Source organism: Schistocerca americana, chromosome 5 (genome assembly GCF_021461395.2).
Source record: "Schistocerca americana isolate TAMUIC-IGC-003095 chromosome 5, iqSchAmer2.1, whole genome shotgun sequence".
NCBI classification, from domain to species: Eukaryota; Metazoa; Arthropoda; class Insecta; order Orthoptera; family Acrididae; genus Schistocerca; species Schistocerca americana.
The window spans coordinates 703767667-703788688 of record NC_060123.1 but is presented as its reverse complement, the minus strand read 5'-3'; the positions used below and the strand labels follow the sequence as shown (position 1 = coordinate 703788688).

General features: G+C 43.8%; 1 protein-coding gene across 1 annotated transcript in view; it reads left to right on the top strand.

The window, feature by feature from the left end:
* Window positions 1-11041, top strand: part of LOC124616644 (putative uncharacterized protein DDB_G0271606) — a 134471-nt gene extending 123430 nt beyond the window's left edge. Inside the window, exon 6 of the mRNA XM_047144972.1 lies at window positions 10706-11041. Within this exon, the coding sequence (XP_047000928.1) occupies window positions 10706-11041 (336 nt within the window). The remainder of the gene's footprint in view (window positions 1-10705) is intronic.
* Window positions 11042-21022: the final 9981 nt, after the last annotated feature.

The window sequence follows — 21022 nt, the reverse complement described above, 5'->3', positions numbered from 1 at the left end:
CAATTTCTGACACACAAGCGAACAAAACCTGACGTTTTAATTTCATAGTACGGGCATATGATTAGTGAAACTGAACAGTTAAAATGTCTAGGTGTTCAGATAGATAGTAAGCTGTCGTGAATAGCCCAAATTCAGGATCTTGGGCAAAGACTTAATACTGCCATTTTTACTATTCGAATGGTATCAGAAATGAGTTATCGTTCAACACGAAAATTAGTCTATGTTGCTTATTTCCATTTGCTTATGTCGTATGGTATTATATTTTGGGGAAAGTCCTCCCATTCTAAAAGGATATTTCGGGCTCAGAAACAGGCAGTTCGGGCAATTAGTGGTGTAAGTTCACGAACCTCTTGTCGACCCTTTCATTGGCCTGGGTATATATTTATTCGTTGCTGTCATTTCTTGTTAACAATATTAGCTTATTCCAAAAAATATGTGGCTTTCACTCGGTTAACACTCGGTAGAAATCAAACCTGCATTTTGATCGGACTTCCTTAACTCTTGTGCAAAAAGGTGTGCAGAATACTGCTGCATCCATTTTCAATTAGCTACCACTTGAATTCAAAAATCTTAGCAGTAATCCACGCACTTTCAAATCGAAACTGAAGAGTTTGCTCATGGGTCACTCCTTCTATTCTGTCGAGGAGTTTCTTGAAAAGTTAGCTGATCCTTATTGTATTGCTGATTGCGTTCACTTAAACTTATTGTCTGACCTTTTTTTGCGTTCATAAACATCTATTTTTATCTGTTATTACTTTCATGTTGTAATTTCATGTACTGACACGTTTTATGACCTTGGAGATTTGCTCCTCTATTTGGTCCTACGGAACTTGACGTGTAAATAAATAAATAAATAAATAAATGGTTACCATCCAAGGTTGAACACTACCGCACAGGAGTGCTTAAGCGACTCAATCCACGTATGCGAGCTGGGGGAGCAGATGACCCTGTAACATGCTGGTACAGATCACAGAAGTTTAGAGGATTTACTTATTAACGTGTTTATGAATCTAATTGTGAGGACAGGGCTGCAGAATTAGATCTGTGACATCGGTTAAACAGTTCACCTGATAATGGAACGTAGAGATGGAGGTTAGAAATAGACTAACACCGCGAATTGAGTACAGTAAATTTGTTCAAATTAATGTTGAGGTAGATGAGAAATGAACTGCAGAACGTAGACTAGGTTACGGTGTAATGTAAAAGCAGTCTCAGGACAGCTGGTTACAAAAACAATGGTTTAGTTAGTTTTACTGTATATCTGTAAAATACAGATTTTTTAAAGGGTAGAACTCCCATGTATAAAACAGCGTCAACGTTTTAATTACTTTACAAGTGAGTTGATGTGCTCAGTATTAGACGTTAAGCATATAAGCGAGAGAAAGTTTAGAAAATGTTTGGAATGATGTTTAAAGCTGGTTGGGTGTCGCTAAGTGCTCTCACTATCAAACACTGCAAGAGTATAGTCTGAGCAATTTGCGCTCCATTTGAAGGATAAACCAGTTTTCCTCACATCTCAGTGTTTCTCGCGTGATTTCTCCTGAACTATGCGCCGTACAGTGATATAATTATGGAACTACATTTAGCCGTATATGTGGATACTGTCTGCGAATAGAGTTTGTAGTAAATACGTAATGAATTAAACGCCATGCCTGATGCTCCAGTCTTACTACATGAAAAGCAAAAATCCAATGAGTGATAAATTTTTCTCCTGCCGTTATTTGTGGTGGGCTCAGCCAAAAAGAATTCCATAAATGCTTGAAGTGCTGTGGTAATTGTATTGGAATGTGCCAAGTGCGTTCATGCTCATATACTGAATGAATCTATTCTTGATATTTGCTCACGATCTGTTATGCCATCCGAAGACGAATACACAGTTTCTAACCGTAATACACTCATGTTCACAAATAAAGGATAATGCTGATACATGGTGAAACAACACTCTGGTGGGCAGTTTACATCGGACAACTCCTTCTTGCTGTTGCAAGTTTTGCTGTCTGTGTACATTGTACAAATGTAAATAAAGAATTCGTTGTATTAAACACTATTGATTATATACAGTGGAAGGAAATAGCAGGTGCAACATTTCCACAGTGCCTACACGTAAGCCGGCACTGAATACCTGCAGAGTTACTGTTGACTATGTGACAAACTGATATTCTACCAGTTTGTAAGTACATCATGATTCCTAGACAAAGAAGCCCAGTGAATGAAATACGAAGTAGACAGTGCATGATAAGTTCACCTCAGATCGTTGCTGATGGCTTGATGTGAATTGCCTCTATGTAGTTATTTAATACGGTTATGCTATGACTTACCGCAGAAATTTTTTATTTGCATTTTAAGTTTGAGTATTCTCAATGACAACAATTAAAAATCACAATTCATTTTCACAATCTCGTTCCAATTTGGGGCGAGCTGGCTGCACTGATGTATCTGCTCTTCATTCGTATAGGTAATGACTACAACAATCTTAAAGAAAAAGGATCATAAAAAGTGCAAGTTTGATGAACTGGAACGAGATACGTTGGTGTGACGATGTATGAATGTGATGCTGAGGGCAATTTAGAGGCGTAATGCTAATGATGTTACTGACACTGAAGCTGCTGTAGCTCGACTGGAGAACAACGACAAGCTCGGGCTAAGAAATTCCGATGGAAAGGGAGTGAGCCGTAGGAGAAGATCGTGTACGAGTTGTATTCCTCTCAGAGGCGCACAGCTGGACTGGGAGCGTGGGTTGAAGAAGTAGATCTTTCAGTCACGTATTGCGAGAACTGTGCTTGTGATGGGGAGTGACTACACAACGATAGCCGATATCGCGCAGGTTGGGGTGGGGCTGGAATTAGACGAGGGTATATGCCAGGAGGTTACGCATTTCTAGTTTGTTTGCAAATGAGGAATACTCGTATGTAATATCACAAACAAACATATTATCTGTATAATTACGTTACTGCTTTCACATTTATATCCTACAAATAAGGAATATAAATAGCGCTTGTAGCTGTAGAGAATTTCCTGTCAGCATGGTGATAGTTCGAAGTAATTAGGAAAGTCATCAACTAAAACAGAAGATGATGATGTCACTGACCGTCTAGTGACGTCATCAGAAGGTCAAATCTAATTGCAAAACTATTTAGACAGGGTATCTGTATTATACTAAAGTTAGAAATTTCATCTGAATGATACAAAGCGTGGGGTCATCCATATGCGTACTAAAAAGAGTTCGTTAAATTTCGGTTGCTTGATAAACCACACAAATCTAGGAACTGTCAGTGAAACTAAATACCTAGGATTATAGCTGCGAACAACTTAACGTGGAACGATCAAGTAGCAAATGTTGTGCGGAAGACGAACGAAAAATTGCTTTGTTTTAGCAAAAAACATGGAAAATACAACATATCTATTAAAGAATCAGCCTAACAACACTTCTCAGTCTTCTTCTACCTGTTATGGCCACACATAATACCATTGCCGATGAGGGACATTACCTCCAAACGGGGTGAAAGTTTATCTATTCTATGGCAGTTATGTGACGAACATCTCCACAAAGTGTGATTGATATCGACTGTTGCTTCATGGAGCTAGACTTTCCATTTTCGTCAGCGTGTCTGGTGCGTAGTTTAGCAGTTATGATGTACAAGACAGGAAACATGACGAGTTACACATCCAGTTTTGGTCTCATTCCGGGCAGCAGCTTTGCAGCGGCTGCCGTTCCGTGTCGCCCCCTGCGTGCGCTAGCTGCAGGTGACTGTTACTGATGGCTGATCGCGTTTAACGGAAATCGGGCGGTGGAATGACGTTCGCTTAGCGACGGATGGCGACTGTCGACGAGAGAGCGGGCTTCATCGGCACGCTGACCCGCGAGCGTCGGACAAGCCGGCCGCACACCTCCGTGCGGTTTCGCTTGTTACGTCAGGCGCATACGTAGAAACAACTGTGCAGTGAGTGCGCTTCTACGAAGTGCCCGTCGGCAACCCTCTCGTACAAAATGGTTGTGTAAATATCTCATGCTTGCTTTGCCGTGTAGCCTTGGGTGGCCGTATTTTTACGAGGATCACTCCGAAAGTATTGCATAATGTATTTCTCGGTCATGTGTTTTACTTTCCGAACCTTTAAAACCTTTACATATTTCGACACACTCTTGACAGACAAAATGTAACTTTGTGACATAATCTCCGTCCGTTTCAGTCGCGTTATACCACCGTGAAACTAAGGCCTGTATAACCGCACGACTGAACACAGGACCAGCGCCTGTGGCCCACTGTTTAGCAGTTTACTGAAGAGTTGGTAACCGTAGGGTGCCAGATCAGGCCTTAGGGTGGCTGTTCCACAGTCACCCACCAAGGATGAGTAGGGGCTTCCTGTCACACTTCTGAAGGGTAATCGAAACAACATTGGCAACCTGTGGTCGGCCATTATTCTGCAACAGAACTACATCGTGCGTCAACATTCCTGGGCTTTTGGACTTGATGGAACACTTCAGTTTGGGAAAACATCTACATGTCCATGGGCATCAATTGTGGCGTCGTGTTCCAGAAACTCAGTAAGCAGCGGGCCCCAGCTGTCAAAGGAAAAGGTCATCGTGAGTTTCCCGCAGCTGGCGTGCCTGCTGTTCCAATTGCGCTGCAGAAGTTTCGCTGGGAAGCCCTCACACGTCCGTGACACAGTGTCTGTCTCTCCCCCATATGTTTGGAGAGGTAGTCCAACTGATCTATTTTCCCGCCAAAATTTGAACTTCCCGCAGTGACATCATCGCGACGTTGCCATATCTATCTCCGCCACCTAGGACCCGCCATCTTGAACACATTTGGCAACAATGCAGGGTGGGGTGACTCCTTGATGTCCTACAACTCTTGTCTTCCAATTGTCTCATTAGTTTATGTTCAGTCTGTGAGCCCACACACTTGCAGCAAAGCTTGCGATGGAGTCAAATATCGCAATGTAGTAGGTCCTTACCGGCTTAATAGCTAATATGTGCTGAGTTGTGTTGCGTCTTGCTAGTTTGTGGATGTATTTGGAGGCTTTGTCAATTGTAACTTTGATATGATAGTTAAAAGTCTGTTTTTGGCCAATTGGTAGCCCTAGATAGCGTGTGGCTTGCTTCCTCTTATATGCTTATATTGCCTAATTTTAGATTTTGATTCCACTGTATATCCCTCTGAGCAATAAATATACAGTTTTTATGGGAGTGACTTTTAATTTATTTTCTTTGCACCAAGTGTTAATTTTCTGAATCAGTTGCTTACCTGTTGTCTCTATTGCTACTCTCGACTTGGCTGACACCACTACGGGCGGGTCATCTGCATCTGCTACCACACCTCTTACCCTATCGTCACCATCCAGCATGTTCAGTAAGGGTTCGATTACGATGTCCTAGGATATTGGTCCTGTGGACATCCCTTCATTATTCTCTTGACAACCTTGTGTGTACCAGCTCTCCACTCCGCCACTCTGCCTTTGCAGTAGTCGAGGAGGTTATTGGCGAGGGAAGCTGATAGCCTCATTTCCCTTAACCTCCTGGCGAAGAGGGACGGCCACCACAGGTAGTCAAAGCCCCGGCTATGTCGATTCTAATGACGGCCACGTATATTTCTCAGTGATGCTATTTGTAACTGTCAGAGCTTGGTTGACGGCGTCTTCTATTGATCTAGCTTCCTTGAAGCCGAATTGATGCGGCGTTAGCCCGAGGAGGTGTCTGTGCAGTTGTAAGCGTTCAGACAGGAGCCTTCCCGGTTCCTTGGAGAGAGTGTTTAAGAGGCAGATCGGTCGGTACGTTTTGGGGTCTTTTGCTCTTTGTTTTGTGATTTCCTGATTATTACTACATTAGCAGTTTCCCAAAAGTTGGGAATTCTGCATGTTAGTAGTGCCTCGTTAGTAAGAAAATGTGTGATCTGTGTTACCGTTTGTTTTAATGTTTCTGAAAGTATTTTGTCTGGGCCGGTTGCTTTTCGGTTTTTTAAGCCTGCTTGCCTCATGCGTTAGGACAGCGCGGTGTCGCTCGTCTTGTGTGGGGTCGACGTGTGGGAGTAGCCTGTTCAGAAGATATTCTGCTGTGCTTCTCCATCCTCTGATCATTGTGCCGTCAGCATATTTTAGTGTTGACAGAACTGTCGGTGTCTTAACTCGTTCTGTTTCTATCTTGAGAGGTTGTCTCCAAATGTCGTTATGTTCCTAAGTTTTGACGAAATTGGTCCCGTAGTCTTGCCTTGTTGTCTATAGTTGTTTCTGGTATTTCAGATTAGCGTCACAATACAGGTCAAGTTTTATCTGTCTTTCAGGAGCTGTCTTTGCTTGTTAGTAGTACTTTCTTTTGTCCCGTGAATCCTTCCTTAATCTTGCCAGTTCTGTCGACCACGGTTGTTTCTGTCCCCAAACAGTTTTTTCCCGTGGTATAGCTGCTTCCTTTGCTCTTTGTTGGTCCTCTGTCAGAATATGCGTTTTGTAGTCTATACTGCCTTGAACTGTGTGTAGTGACGACGCCTCAACAATATCTCTAACTTTTTGCCAGTTGGCTATTCCTATGAGTAAATGCTGTTGTTCGTGGTTCATGTTATGTGTCATGACATATCTGTACTTATGGTGATAGCGTTGTGGTCGCTGTGTGTGGCTCTATCCCATACCCTCCACGTGTTGACTAGTGGGAGAGATTTTGCGTTCCCTAGAGAAATGTCTGCGTTACTTACACCACTGCCTCTCCGCATTAGGTAGGCGGCTGACCCTCCCTACTCAGTATGAAGAGCTTGCATTCATTTACCACGTCAACCACCATTTATCCTCCGTTATCAGTTCTAAGTTCCATAATGGGGATTTCGCGTTGATATCGGTTAGAATGAGCAGCCTTTTTCTTTCTGAGTGCCGTGCAATGTCTCTTATTTCGTGTAATAAAGGTTCTATATCATACGAATACTGAGCGTAAATGGACAACATGGGGCAAACATCCTGTCTGTCTGTTATTTCTGCTGTGGTGATGGGTTCAGAGCAAGAGTAGGTGATCTGTGTTAGTATGAGGTTTTTATTAACTGCTATTACCGCGGCTTTCGCGTTCGGTGTACCTACTATTGTGCTGTAATGTAAGGGGAGCACTGAAATATTCGCGCCTCGCAGAAAGGGTTCCTGAATCCAGGTGATGTCTGCTTTTGTTTCTTCCAAGAGCCTTCCTAGTTACATGTTTACTAGGATACTGCCCTGGCAGTTTAGTTGTGTTACCTTCATAATGGATGTCTAGTCAAGGAAAAACACTTGGATGTGGTTTCTTTAAAATCCAAAAACACACGTCCACATGCTCTCACGCAGTCCTTGTATACTTTCCCTACGTTTAGGCCCTCTCTCCTCCGCGCACATGCCTCCCATAAAAACTTACTTAGTTCTTTGGGTTCATTTGCAGATTTTCAACTCTTAGGATCATCCTGTCAGTTTGTCCTGTAGTTGGGAAGCAGATTTTATCCCTGTTTTCAAGCTTGATTCGTATTACATAGCGAAGAGCTGTTTGAAATACACTCCTGGAAATGGAAAAAAGAACACATTGACACCGGTGTGTCAGACCCACCATACTTGCTCCGGACACTGCGAGAGGGCTGTACAAGCAATGATCACACGCACGGCACAGCGGACACACCAGGAACCGCGGTGTTGGCCGTCGAATGGCGCTAGCTGCGCAGCATTTGTGCACCGCCGCCGTCAGTGTCAGCCAGTATGCCGTGGCATACGGAGCTCCATCGCAGTCTTTAACACTGGTAGCATGCCGCGACAGCGTGGACGTGAACCGTATGTGCAGTTGACGGACTTTGAGCGAGGGCGTATAGTGGGCATGCGGGAGGCCATGTGGACGTACCGCCGAATTGCTCAACACGTGGGGCGTGAGGTCTCCACAGTACATCGATGTTGTCGCCAGTGGTCGGCGGAAGGTGCACGTGCCCGTCGACCTGGGACCGGACCGCAGCGACGCACGGATGCACGCCAGGACCGTAGGATCCTACGCAGTGCCGTAGGGGACCGCACCGCCACTTCCCAGCAAATTAGGGACACTGTTGCTCCTGGGGTATCGGCGAGGACCATTCGCAACTGTCTCCATGAAGCTGGGCTACGGTCCCGCACACCGTTAGGCCGTCTTCCGCTCACGCCCCAACATCGTGCAGCCCGCCTCCAGTGGTGTCGCGACAAGCGTGAATGGAGGGACGAATGGAGACGTGTCGTCTTCAGCGATGAGAGTCGCTTCTGCCTTGGTGCCAATGATGGTCGTATGCGTGTTTGGCGCCGTGCAGGTGAGCGCCACAATCAGGACTGCATACGACCGAGGCACACAGGGCCAACACCTGGCATCATGGTGTGGGGAGCGATCTCCTACAGTGGCCGTACACCACTGGTGATCGTCGAGGGGACACTGAATAGTGCACGGTACATCCAAACCGTCAATGAACCCATCGTTCTACCATTCCTAGACCGGCAAGGGAACTTGCTGTTCCAACAGGACAATGCACGTCCGCATGTATCCCGTGCCACCCAACGTGCTCTAGAAGGTGTAAGTCAACTACCCTGGCCAGCAAGATCTCCGGATCTGTCCCCCATTGAGCATGTTTGGGACTGGATGAAGTGTCGTCTCACGCGGTCTGCACGTCCAGCACGAACGCTGGTCCAACTGAGGCGCCAGGTGGAAATGGCATGGCAAGCCGTTCCACAGGACTACATCCAGCATCTCTACGATCGTCTCCATGGGAGAATAGCAGCCTGCATTGCTGCGAAAGGTGGATATACACTGTACTAGTGCCGACATTGTGCATGCTCTGTTGCCTGTGTCTATGTGCCTGTGGTTCTGTCAGTGTGATCATGTGATGTATCTGACCCCAGGAATGTGTCAATAAAGTTTCCCCTTCCTGGGGCAATGAATTAACGGTGTTCTAATTTCAATTTCCAGGAGTGTATTCTCGTTTTCTAGTCTGCTAAGCCGTAGGTTAGGTTCTAAGTTTTCGTAGTTTATGTGGCAAACGCTATTCAGCTTGGGATTCTTGGTTGTGTCTGGTTGGTATTCTTGACTGTTTGTTTGTTGCTCCGGTTTTGAGAAATTTTGCAGTGCAGCATCTTCTTCCTGCTTTATGGTTTCTAGTAGTGTGGAATTTGACGTGTTTTTGCTGAGCACTTTTCCTGATAGTGACTTGTTGTTTTTGATCTCTTCCGGGGACTTGTTTGTGGAAAGTGACCATTGTATGTCCATTTTTGGGATGGTTGTGTCTCGTGTTGTGCCGGTGAAGGATGCGTTTTTCTGTTCAGCTACCTCACTATTTTATTTTGCGTAGTGACTGTGTGTGCTACCCCCATAGGCAAAACGAACAAGTGTAATACAGGGCCTACATGTGGTTGTATTGCACTCTCCTTGTTGTGCGGGCAATGTACGGTTGTCTTTGTGTGTGTTTGCCTGTGGTGTTGGATTTCTTGTGAACTCCGTAACGTCTTCATCCAAAGGATGTTCAAGGACGTTGAAACATTTTTCTGAACTATGTCGTGTGCATTTCGTCTTCCAGTTCGTCAACTCGCAAAAGGAGGCCAGCCTGAAAGACGCTCCAATCAAACGTGATGTTTCAGGTGCCTGGGAACTTCTTATTCAATTGCACTCTGCATGCACATATCTCCTGTGTAGTCGGTAATGCTGAAGTACCTAAAATGTATTGTCTGCCACAACTGAGGCATTACATTAGTATTAGTATCTGCATTTGAGGATTGTAGAAAGCCCATATTTGTCCACAAGGCAACGCCTCGCCGCCAGCCTCTCATTCTAGTTGACGGTGATTTGTACCTTTGCCTGTTTATATTAGTAGTTCCGTCTGTCCCTGCATGTTTTAGAGGGGTGGGTTTCTGACAGTTACGGTAGGACTCCTTATTAATGGACGTTGTCCAGAACATCGTACTCGGTGCGCTGTATTTGTCTTTCGTAGGGCTGTTTATATGTAGGAGAGTGCCGCCCCCTGCCTTATCGCATGTTCTATTTCTGGGTTTGATAGGTATACAACTTACAGCATTCTCCTGCCTGCATTCTGACTTTTTGTGTTCCGGATTTGCACATCTCCCGCATACTGGGAGCTTGTCGCAACGCTTCGATCGGTGACCGAACAGTCAGCCAACAGTTAAAATATTTTTGTACAGCAACAAAGTCATTGATTAACAAAGGTTGAAATTGAATGAAAACCGTTTCATTTTGAAGCAGCAGTAACCGTACTCTTGGCGACACTTTTAAAATAATGTTTACTGTCCTTTTGCCCTTTGGTCCTGTTTTAAATTTTATTTTAACCTCGCTATCGAACTTGTCTTTAGTAACGTGTTCACTCAGGTTTATTTCGAGGAGCTCTTCTAAGAATTCCCGGTCAGTTAAATATGTTGAGACACTGTGCACTGGCAGCAGGGGTCTAAGCTTGTTGGGTTCTTCACACCTAATGTCCTTAAGCTGTAATGTTTTTTTTATAATCTTTTTCTTGTGTAGAGATTGTATGGTCCAGTGTCCGCGTATACTCGAGGACGTGGAGCTCAACTTAGTCAAAAGCCGATGCACACGTCGAAAATACTTCGAAAAAGTGAGGCTAACAGAGCGCGCATCTGACGAAATTTGCTTTCCGACAGTCGCTTCACAAATTAAGGATCGGTTGCGCACCTAGTTCGTAGCTAAAGCGAGTGCAACCAGTTCCGTGAAGCGCAGTACGCTGTGTGATTTGTTTCGCAGTTTGCCGCGCTGTTACTCGGTGGCGCCAGGAAACAGGAGCCAGGGGCCAGCCGACAATACCTGCGGCCAGCTCTCCGTAGGCGGCCGCTGCTGCCCGGGACTCCTGACGTGACGCGACCGGCAGCTGCGGCTCTCGCAGTGGGCAGCCCGCCGCACTGCTCGCCGTCGGCGCCCGTCGTCACCGCAGCCCGCTGCACTCCGCGCCGCGGCCGACAGGGAAGAGAACGGCCTGGCGCTCCGCCAACGAAACTCGCCACACGGCACGCAGGAATACATTCACTACCACGAAGAAAAGACCTCTCGGGACCAAACTACAGTCTCAGAACTACTGTTTAATGCTTAACGTGACAAATTACACCTTTAGTTACCCAAGCGGAAAACTTGCACTGCACTCCGACAACTTGTTCTCACCACAAACGCCAAACACGTCCGCACGCCACGCAACACAGAGATGCAGAGGGACACGACGCCGTCCCCAACCACTAGCAGCAGGCCGCCGCCACGGCTAACAAATGACGCGCGGACAGCTCGAGTGGCGCCAGAGTGGAGGGGGCAGCAGGTCCTCTCAGAGGTGCAGATCGGCGCCGCCCCCAGCCACGACCAGCAGGTCGCCGCCGGAGTCCTGCACGTCCGTGTACGTGGCCGCCATGACAGCTACCGCCTGCGATATTTTCTGATGAGAAATATCTCCACAATTATTATTGGACGTTAATGCGGGATTGTGTGTATCCCTCTTTATAAAGAATTGAACTCCGCTGGGAACACTTTCAGTCTGGTATGTGATTTCGGAAGAAATGGCAGTCCACTCTCCCGCAAGAGCCACAGTCAGAGATGGTATACTGTGTTATTCACAAGAATAATACTGATGTATTCTTCCGCGTTTACTGGAATCTCCCTGGATTTCACTTCACATAAAGCGAAAGCCAACATGTCTCGAGTACAGTCGAGTACCATAACAATAAAAAGTGTATTCTATACGTTATCCGCACATCGGCAGGAATCGTACGTTCAAATAGCTGTGCCCTCGCATTTAACTTGGCCAGATAGCTGGTCAACCTCACCTGCTGCTACACGGGAACAAGGCAGTAAAAGGTCAGAATTTTTAAAGCCCCAGGGCGAAGCCATCTCGGTCGCGTTACAGTGGAGTCGACACGAGGCAGGCGCGAAGAATAACATCTCAGCACCGAGAGCGGGTCGGGGGAAAACACAACACCAGCGCTTCTGGATGGCCAGACAGCGGACCCCAGCAGAAATTTAGTGCGGCAAAGCCGGAGGACAGGATCACCTCACATACTAGAAAAACCTCTTTAACCTAGTACAGCACAGTGAGATCCGCTGATGCCTTTGTAACACCGAGACCTATGTGGCGTGTCGTCAGGTAAACATCGGCCACCACTTCGTACCCCAGCATTGTAGCCCATAAGGCAGGCGGTCAGACGGGTCGATGACGTACATGACGTTCGCACTCTACTGCCTGTTTACAGTAAAGCGACGTCTGGCACACGCTACTGAGCAACGGCAGCCGTTACTGGGAGACACGGATACCTCGCCGTAATTACCAGTCTCAGAGTGTAGTACCACAACCTGCCACTGCTGCACACGGGTGGATCCAGAAGTCTTCACTATAGTCCAGGGACAGTGCATCAGCTTGCTGATTCTTCGTCGGATTGACCGGGGTAGCGTGACCAAAAGCCCCATATTTTATATGATCGTCCCTTATTTAGCTGCACTGTTCCTATGCACCGACAAAATACTGGTGGGAATAACATCGACAGCCAAAAACCAATCACGCACTCAATCAGACGAATAAAATACGTCAAGGCTACAGTTAGAAATAGTAGTAAAATAAGTAAATTTGACGAGTCAGATATTCACAGATCTAATCGTCTTGTAGTTTCAAGAACTGAACTAAATCTTGCAATTTCCGAGAGAATTGAGGACGGGGAAACTGATCCACAAGACGCAACATACAGTTAAAATCAGCACGTAGCGAAATGTACCGCGGAGTTTTCCACAACAGATAACGCAACCATTTTTTATAAAATCGGGAACGTTCCAAAGTCCGTCCGGAACTGGACTGTGCACAAATAGATTCGAGGTCTGGCGCAGAAAAAAGGTACACCCCATTTCTCTATCATTACTAAGGACTTCGACCCCTTCAGTGGGAAGCTGTTCCATAACAAAAATAGGCAGTGCCGTTGAACATCCGGGAGCCACGTTAAACGCAGAGCAAAAAAGCGTAGAGAGGAGAAATAGTGAACTGAAGTCCTTGTAGGACCACAACATGCACACAGGAATCATACATAAATTGGTGCAACGGGCAACATTGAAAGAAAGGACTGTTAAGCCTGTGCACTTTAACAACAAGAAACAAAACCTACCCGGAGTGGCCGCTCGGTTTGAGGCGCCATGTCACGGATTGCGCGGCCGGCCGGAGGTTCGAGTCCTCTCTCGGGCATGTGTGTGTGTGTGTGTGTGTGTGTGTGTGTGTGTGTGTGTGTGTGTGTGTGTGTGCGTGTTGTCCTTAACTTAAGTTAGTTTAAGTAGTGTGTAAGTCTAGGGGCCGATGGCCTCAGCAGTTTGGTCACTTGGGAATTCACACACACTTGAAGAAACAAAACCCGACTTGCTGACCTACTTAATTACGTCATCAATAAATAAGAGAAACACGTAGCGCAAACTACAGACCTACTCGCGTGCTTTAGGAAGATTTGCAATCCTCCAATTCTTAAGAGAAGTGTTAACCATTAAAAAAAATTAAGACACACCCCAAAATGAGCTTTCAACCCACCTTCCCAAAATTCTATAATTTGCTTTGAAAATGTTAAAGTCTCTGTGCGTTACCATGATAAAATCTTACAATTACTTTCCGTAAAATTCTTAAGCCATCAACTATTTGAGACACCCCCCCAAAATGTGCTTTCGACGCAGTTTTGGAAATGCGTATAAACTGCTTTACGTAACCGTTGATTCAGTGAGCCGTTTGCAGAACTGTCGTCCGTCGCTTGTCACAGCTCCGAGCGTCCTTCCACCCCATCAGGCCGGCGTCGTCTTCCGCAAGGCGATGCCCTCACGCTGCCAAACGGGAAGGGAATACGAGTCCAGTGCTAAATAGAACAGTGCCTTTGTGAAACCAGAGTCAATATGGAAGCACTGAGCTAACAGGGGCGCAAAATGCAATACACAGAAATCAAGGCCGGCAACCCCACGTGGCCTCATTGAACGAAATCGCAAGAGAGACGTCACAGACACCCAGAAAAACTCAAAGAGGCGGCTAACAGACGGAAGGATAAACCAAACAGACGCCCAACTTAGGTCTACTCCGGAGAAGACGGCAGCTTGCACTATTTAAGGGTGGGGTGTAAGCCCGCACACACACACACACACACACACACACACACACACACACACACACACACTGCATCGAAGATGTCAGGAAATATCTACACCATTGGGTGGGCCATTAGATTAATAGAATAAAAATGAATCAACTGCCGCCAAGGCGCACTATTCAGGCGCATTCTTTCGAAATTGCACGTAAGCGAACAGACAAGCCATCGGTCAGAGTTTTATAATGAGGCTCAAAATTCGTGCCGAGGATCACATGGTCAACGGGCCTCTCTTGGACATCAGTGCATGGTGCAGTCCAGCGAAGCGGTTGGCATATAGGGATAATACTGCCTTGCAATCAGTGCGAAAGACATTTAACAGTGTAATTACTTATGGTGAGTTATGTTGATGGTATCCCTTGCGTGACTGAACAAAAAGCGATCTATTCAATTACATCTTTTCGATTAATTTTACAAGACCTGCATCTTCCAATATGGCAGAGAATAATGAGCAACAGAAATACAAACCCTCGAAATTGAATTTTATAAATAAACAGTATAGCCTCTGCTTTGTAATTGAGTTTCTTGCTATGAGATCCTTCCCCCTTAGCATGGACTCGTCATTTTCCAGGTGTGAGAGGGGAGGGGCCGGGGGAATTTGCCAGAGGGGGAGAGGTTAATTAATTTATTGATTTAATTAATTAGTCACTCTGTTTAATGGAGAGGGAGGGGGCTTTTCAAAGAATTCAAGCCTGAAACTATGCTTGTATTGGCGAGAGGGAGGGGGGAGGGTTGAAGGTTTTCAGAGAGGTGAGGGAGGGTAGGGGGGTGATGGGTCAGAGGGGAAGGCTGGAGGTTTCCCAGTAGGGGAAGGGGTTAATTAATATAGCGATTTAATTAGTTAGTCAATTAATTTGACATCAAAAGTGTACTTGTATCAGCGAGGGGTTTCCCAGAGCGGCAGGGGAGGGGGAGGTGGACGGTTGAGAGGGCTTTCTCAGAAGGACATACTGTATTACCCCACATGCTCATACATCAATTAACAGAAGAATGTGGTGAGGGCAAGGGGAGAGGTCATAAATCAATCAAGTTTTTCCGTGAATGTTTGCAACCTGCACTAAAAAATTCTCTCAGAACGCATGTTTTCCCTCTACTCAAAATCAATACTATAAGACTGTGGCTGCTAGACCTTCCACACTATGTTCTTAGTTTTTCCTGTCATTTCAGAAGTGCAAATTTCTCCTTACATCTTTCACCACCAGAGCATTCCTGAAGCACATTATTTTGTAAATATTGCTTAATATCATGCTAAGAGATACCAGAACACATTGGTTACAGAGCTCAATCTTTGTACAGAGGGAAAGTAAGCAGTGTGAAAATGGCATACCTATAGGTAAAAGCATTCATGTTCTTAAAATGATGCACCGGGTATTAATTTGCTTCAAGTTTTGAGATGTAACGAAACTCTGTTCAGTGGCAGGATGGATGGAAAACTAAAATTGTCAAACTTTATTGTATGTTTCCTGTTTGACTTATTATATTTCTAAAATTAAGTACCAGTGTACTCTAACACCACCAAATACTTTTTGTACGCACCTCTATACACTTCCTGTTTTTTTCTTGTAGTAGGCTCTGAGTCATAAGAAGTCCCACTTACCCCTCGCAATACCAAGGGGGGAGGGGAGGGAGTACTTCATGTCGGCCTTGCGAAAAAGCTGTAATTTAGTCAGTTAATTTTTTATTTTAAAATTCTGAAAAATGTTTGTTGTTTCTAATGAATTCTTCTGCCAGATTTCGTGTATCTTTTAAATTTGTGGGTAGTGTTTAACTGGAAACTTTAAGTCTCTGTAACAGTTTTCACTTTCCCCAATAAGTGTGTTATTCTGTGGTTCGCGGTTCAGGGCCGTATTTACACAGCAGTATTTCTTAAAAAGTATGTTGAAAATAAAAGTCAACAAGAAAGAACGAAGTCTGCATTTTTCCAATATTTTTTTTTTTTTTTGGCGGTCATGAAGTCAGTAGTATACATTATTGAAAGTGTGTTGATATTGCAAAGAACGTGATAAAACGTGATTTGAGCCTCTAGACCATTCTTACAATCAACATCTCTTTAAAAAGTGTGTTGTTGATATAATTCAACAACAATTAACGAATTTTGTTTCTTTTACGTTTAACAGGTGGGCACAAAGTACGCTCCCCCCCCTCCCCCCCCCCCCCTCCCCTTGGTAAGGTGCGTTATGAAAAAGCCCCTTGATGTCAGCATGCAGTTGGAGCATTACATAAGGTAAATGTCGAACGAAAATCAAAATTAAAGCAATCGCTTTTAACAAAGAAATCTGAAGAATCCATCAGAAAGAACCATTTCAGCGGTGGCTTGTGTCATGCTATTGTGGCACCAAACATCCCTTTTCGAAATCTAGAAAATCCTAATTTCAAAGGTTCTCTTGAAAAGTACTGCAATCAGTCTGTTCTGGCAAAGGCGAAGTTGCGTAAAAATTATGTGGATTCAGTTTCCACTGATGCACTACATAGAATCCGAGAGAATATTATGGAATCTTGCACGTGGATTTATGTAGATCGAAATACTGACAGTCTTGTGCGGTACGCTGTAAATCTGATTGTTGGCACGTCTGACCCAGATGCCACTTCTAGGACATACCTGATTTGTTCAAAACAGCTCCCAAAGAGTAACTAACAAACAACTGCACACTTTGAATGTGCTGAATCCAAAAGGCCTGGATAGAAACGAGGTGTTTCTGCCTTCCAGATGCCGCTGCATATATGATTGTAGCGTTTCAGTCGCTTCAAATTTTCTACCCTTTGATACTGCATGTACATGGTACCAACCGTATAGCAGAGCAAGTATGGCTAGAATTATCTAACGTAAATAAATTAATCTCTATAGTAAAGGAATTTTTACCCCAGCCACATGAACATGTTGTTAATCGCCGAAGCAGGTTGTTAGCAGCAGAGGACTACAATAAGCACCTCCCATCACCGCAGAAGGTGACTAGAAATCTACTGTACAATGTCGCCTCTGTAACTTTTGCAAAGCACGTACTCCAAAATTCTTCAATCCAGCAGGACTTGGCATATATTAGAGCCCACTACACATTTATAGCGAGGACCATTTCCGAATTTGAAAACTCGTGTGACCGACCTACGAGAGCATATCCTTACTGAAGGAAGTGAAAAAGAAAGTTAATGAAGTGCCGAGTGAAGTGGGTGGAAAAGTATGAGCAAAAACGGCTGAATTACTTGTATACAACAGCATACATAAGTAACGGAAAATCCTCGTCCCTTGAGTGCAGCATTCGTGTCCAACATGAGACGAAAGTAAAACTCACCCCTGTCACATCTGTTGACGAAGAACTTTTTTCCCGGCTTATAAATAAATACTGACTGACAAGCGCCTTAGTTTTACTCTGGAAAACGTAGATAAGGTTTTAGTTATTTAGCGCGAGGCCAGTTATGGTCTGAACGTTTGAAACCACTGGTTTATCAGTAATTAATTACATTACATATTACACTATTTCAACGTATGGCTGTATGTGTTTACTCTATATTTTTATCTTAGGAATGAAGAGGTTTGAGATCAGTTTGAGCATGAAAGTGGTATAGCGTCTGCTGTGTTGAGCAGTTGTGCATATTTATATTTTCCTTTTTTTTAATGAGTAACAACATGCTCTTATGTCAACAATGTTTACTTTACATTGTAGTTAGTTCTACCACATAATACTTTTTAGGGCCTATTTCAGGTTTTATATAGCCGAAATGAAGATCTAAAACACCATATTTTAGGTGCCAAAAATACACTTTTTATGACCTAAAAAATGCGTGGTCTAGTAGTAACCAGTTGCACAAACGCGTATACAAAACAACATATAGTATGCATTTTGATTTATTATCTTGTAAGAAGCTTTAAAGTCGTTTATAATGTGTGCCTTCAGTGACAAGTTATGATAACAAGTGGGACATAATAACTCATTTAGAACGAAACGAAGCCTGATACAGACATCCAGCTACGTCCATGAAAAGAAATGCTAATGTAGAGCAATTATTTGCTAGAAGATAAACAAAATAAAGGTGACTGACACAGATAACAGTTTTAATTTTTCTTTTATATCATAAATGGTTTCAATCTACACATCAAAATCCAACATGGAAGAAGTAACGTATTGCTGGATAGAGTCGTGGACCTTAAATGCCATCTGACGTTTTAAAGAAGAGAAAGACATTGAGTTGTAAGAGTTTTTTATTTCCTTATCAGTTAGTATCTACTGCCAAATAACAAGTAACCAACAGATGAACAAGATCATATTAGACAGGCCTTACATACTGCAAAAACAACGATATGCTGAAAAGATAACTTGCAGAAATTATAAATTATCGAGGAACCGCTGAATTAGTCAAATTACAGCAATATGTCAACAATAATCAGAAATGCCGAAATGTACGGGTCTAAAGCAACCATGTTGGGCAAGGGAGTCTGCATACATCTGGCGAATAAGGGTCTGAAAATTTGAAGAGACATTTGGCGAACCAAAAAACAGGGTCAATTTTGGATACACGGATGAAGAAGAAGGTTGTTTTAAGCATGTTACGGAAGAGAAATTGAGATATTCAAGCACATCATGATTGTGAACGACTCAAAAGATGTGGAACGAAACAGACTTCACCGGGAACAACTGAGTGAAAGAAAACGGAAAGGAATGGAAAGCAACTGCGATATTGGAAAAAATTGATGCACAGAAACACAAGATAGGTTCTGTCACAGGAAAAAAGTGGGATATCCTAGCTGGACTAATACCGGGCGCAAAAACAAGATGAAAATAGGGAGAAACAAGAGGAACGAGAGGTATTGTTTAGAAGGATGAAGTGATTAACAACGCATCCGAGAATCCAAAAGATCGATTCGAACCAAAGAAGTCAGTAAACTGCCACTGACGACAGACAGTTTGTAGCTAAAAATATCTTATTTCATTCGGGAACTTCTTTAAAATTTGTGTAAACTACCAGATTTTTTCAAATTATTTACTTTTGCCTTGCTTTACTGAAGATCCCTTGGTATTTCACTTAAGCCTGGAGGAATGAAATTAGATTCAGAAGAAAAAAGAAATTAAAAACATAAAGAAAGAAATGAGACATAGGGATCATACAGGTTTTTCCTCCAATCCCTTAACTGCATCACGTTCTATAGAGTGTGCATCACATGAATTGCATACGTAAACGTAGAAAAATAAACTGTCGAGACTGTGATGTAATGACATCAATAAAAACACGTTGCGTATCATTCCTAGCACTAACGAGTTGATGAAGGAACACAATATCAAAGAAAGAAAAGTCGAGCTTGAATTACAAAATCATATTCAAGATGCAATAAAAAATTTTAGCCCTATAAGTTTATCATTAAGTGCCTAACATGCAGGGTATTCCCAAATTCCCGTTACAGATTTGTAGGACTTGTAGAGTGGAGTGAACACATAATAATTTATTTTGAAACCCATTTCCGGAAACGTCACCCAACGACGCTACACACCGTCAAAATTATATGCGCCGGTGTCTGTAAATGTATGTATATGCAGGATGATCCCGTGATGATGTTACATACAACTTTCTAGGACGATGGAGAAGGATAAATGTATCAATTTGAAGTAAGTTCCTTATACGGCAAAGAACGGTCGAATGTTATAAGCGAAAACCGTTTTGATACCTCTAACAGTGGAATACATGTACTGGTACTGTTGTTGCTAAGATTTTAGGGCAAGCAACTTCCGGATGTGCTAGTAGGGACCAAAATAAGAAAAAACGTTCCGTAAACTGGGGCTCTAAAACACATACCTGAGGCGCTACGAGCACTTGTCTATCTATGCCGCTGTGCAACATCTCATCTATTGAACAAGTGCTCACAGCTCTTAAGATACGCATTGTAGAGCCCACGCTTGCTAAATGTTTTTTCTTGTTTTGGGTACTTACTTCTACCTCTGAAAGTTGCCTACCCTACAATTTTAGCAACAACAGTAGCGGTACATGTATTCCGCTACCAGAGATACAAGGAAGATTTTCTCTTGTAACCTTCGAGTCCTTCGTTTCCGTACCAGGAACCCTTACCTCAAATTGATACATTTATCCTTCTGCTTTCATCCTAGAAAGTTTGTAACATCATTACGGAATCATATGCATCGGCGCTTGTACATGTATGCGTGTACAGTATAACTTTGAGGCTCTATAGCGTCGTTGGATAACGTTTCTAGACATGGGTTCCAGCTCAAAACATTATGTACTCACTCCTCTCTACAAGTCATAGGAGTTTCTAACGGGAATTTTCGAACACCCTGTATGTACCGTCATTGCTTCTACGTAGCAGTTTAGAACCTGTTCTTTCAGTAGAGGTTGTATAAGATTGAAGCAGAGATCATTTACGTTTAGTAGCAGATTTCTTCACATTGCAGTTTCCTTGCTAATGACCACATTTCTGTTATCTACGTTATTAGAAACTAGTACGAACTTTCGATCGAGCGTCTACCAATGTAACGAGAGACAGGTTTCTTCGCAACAGACAGTCCTGAGCAGACACCATATGCGAATACATCATTATGTAAGTAAAGCCGCATTTTTGACAGCTATGTGCGTGATCTACCAAATAACTTCAGAGCGTTCACCAAGTATGTCAGAAACCAAGCCAGCGAGCTGCGCCTTGGAGACCTGGGCTCTGTGTTAAAGGCACTCAGTACGTGTCAGCTATGTCAATGACAGCTGCATTACTAAGTTGAGGCTGTCACCGTTCCAGAGGCTGGTCTGAATACCACTGTGCGTTGCTAAGCGTGATCCTACAGAATGTGGTACGCCTTGGTCTTCCTCCGACCCTTCAAGTTACCCACGCAACCAACTTTAAGGGGACCAACAGGTCAATGGGAATCAGAATCACGATGCCACAAGACATTTTTACATTAAAAAATCCATGCCGGGGATGAAACAAGAAACTAGT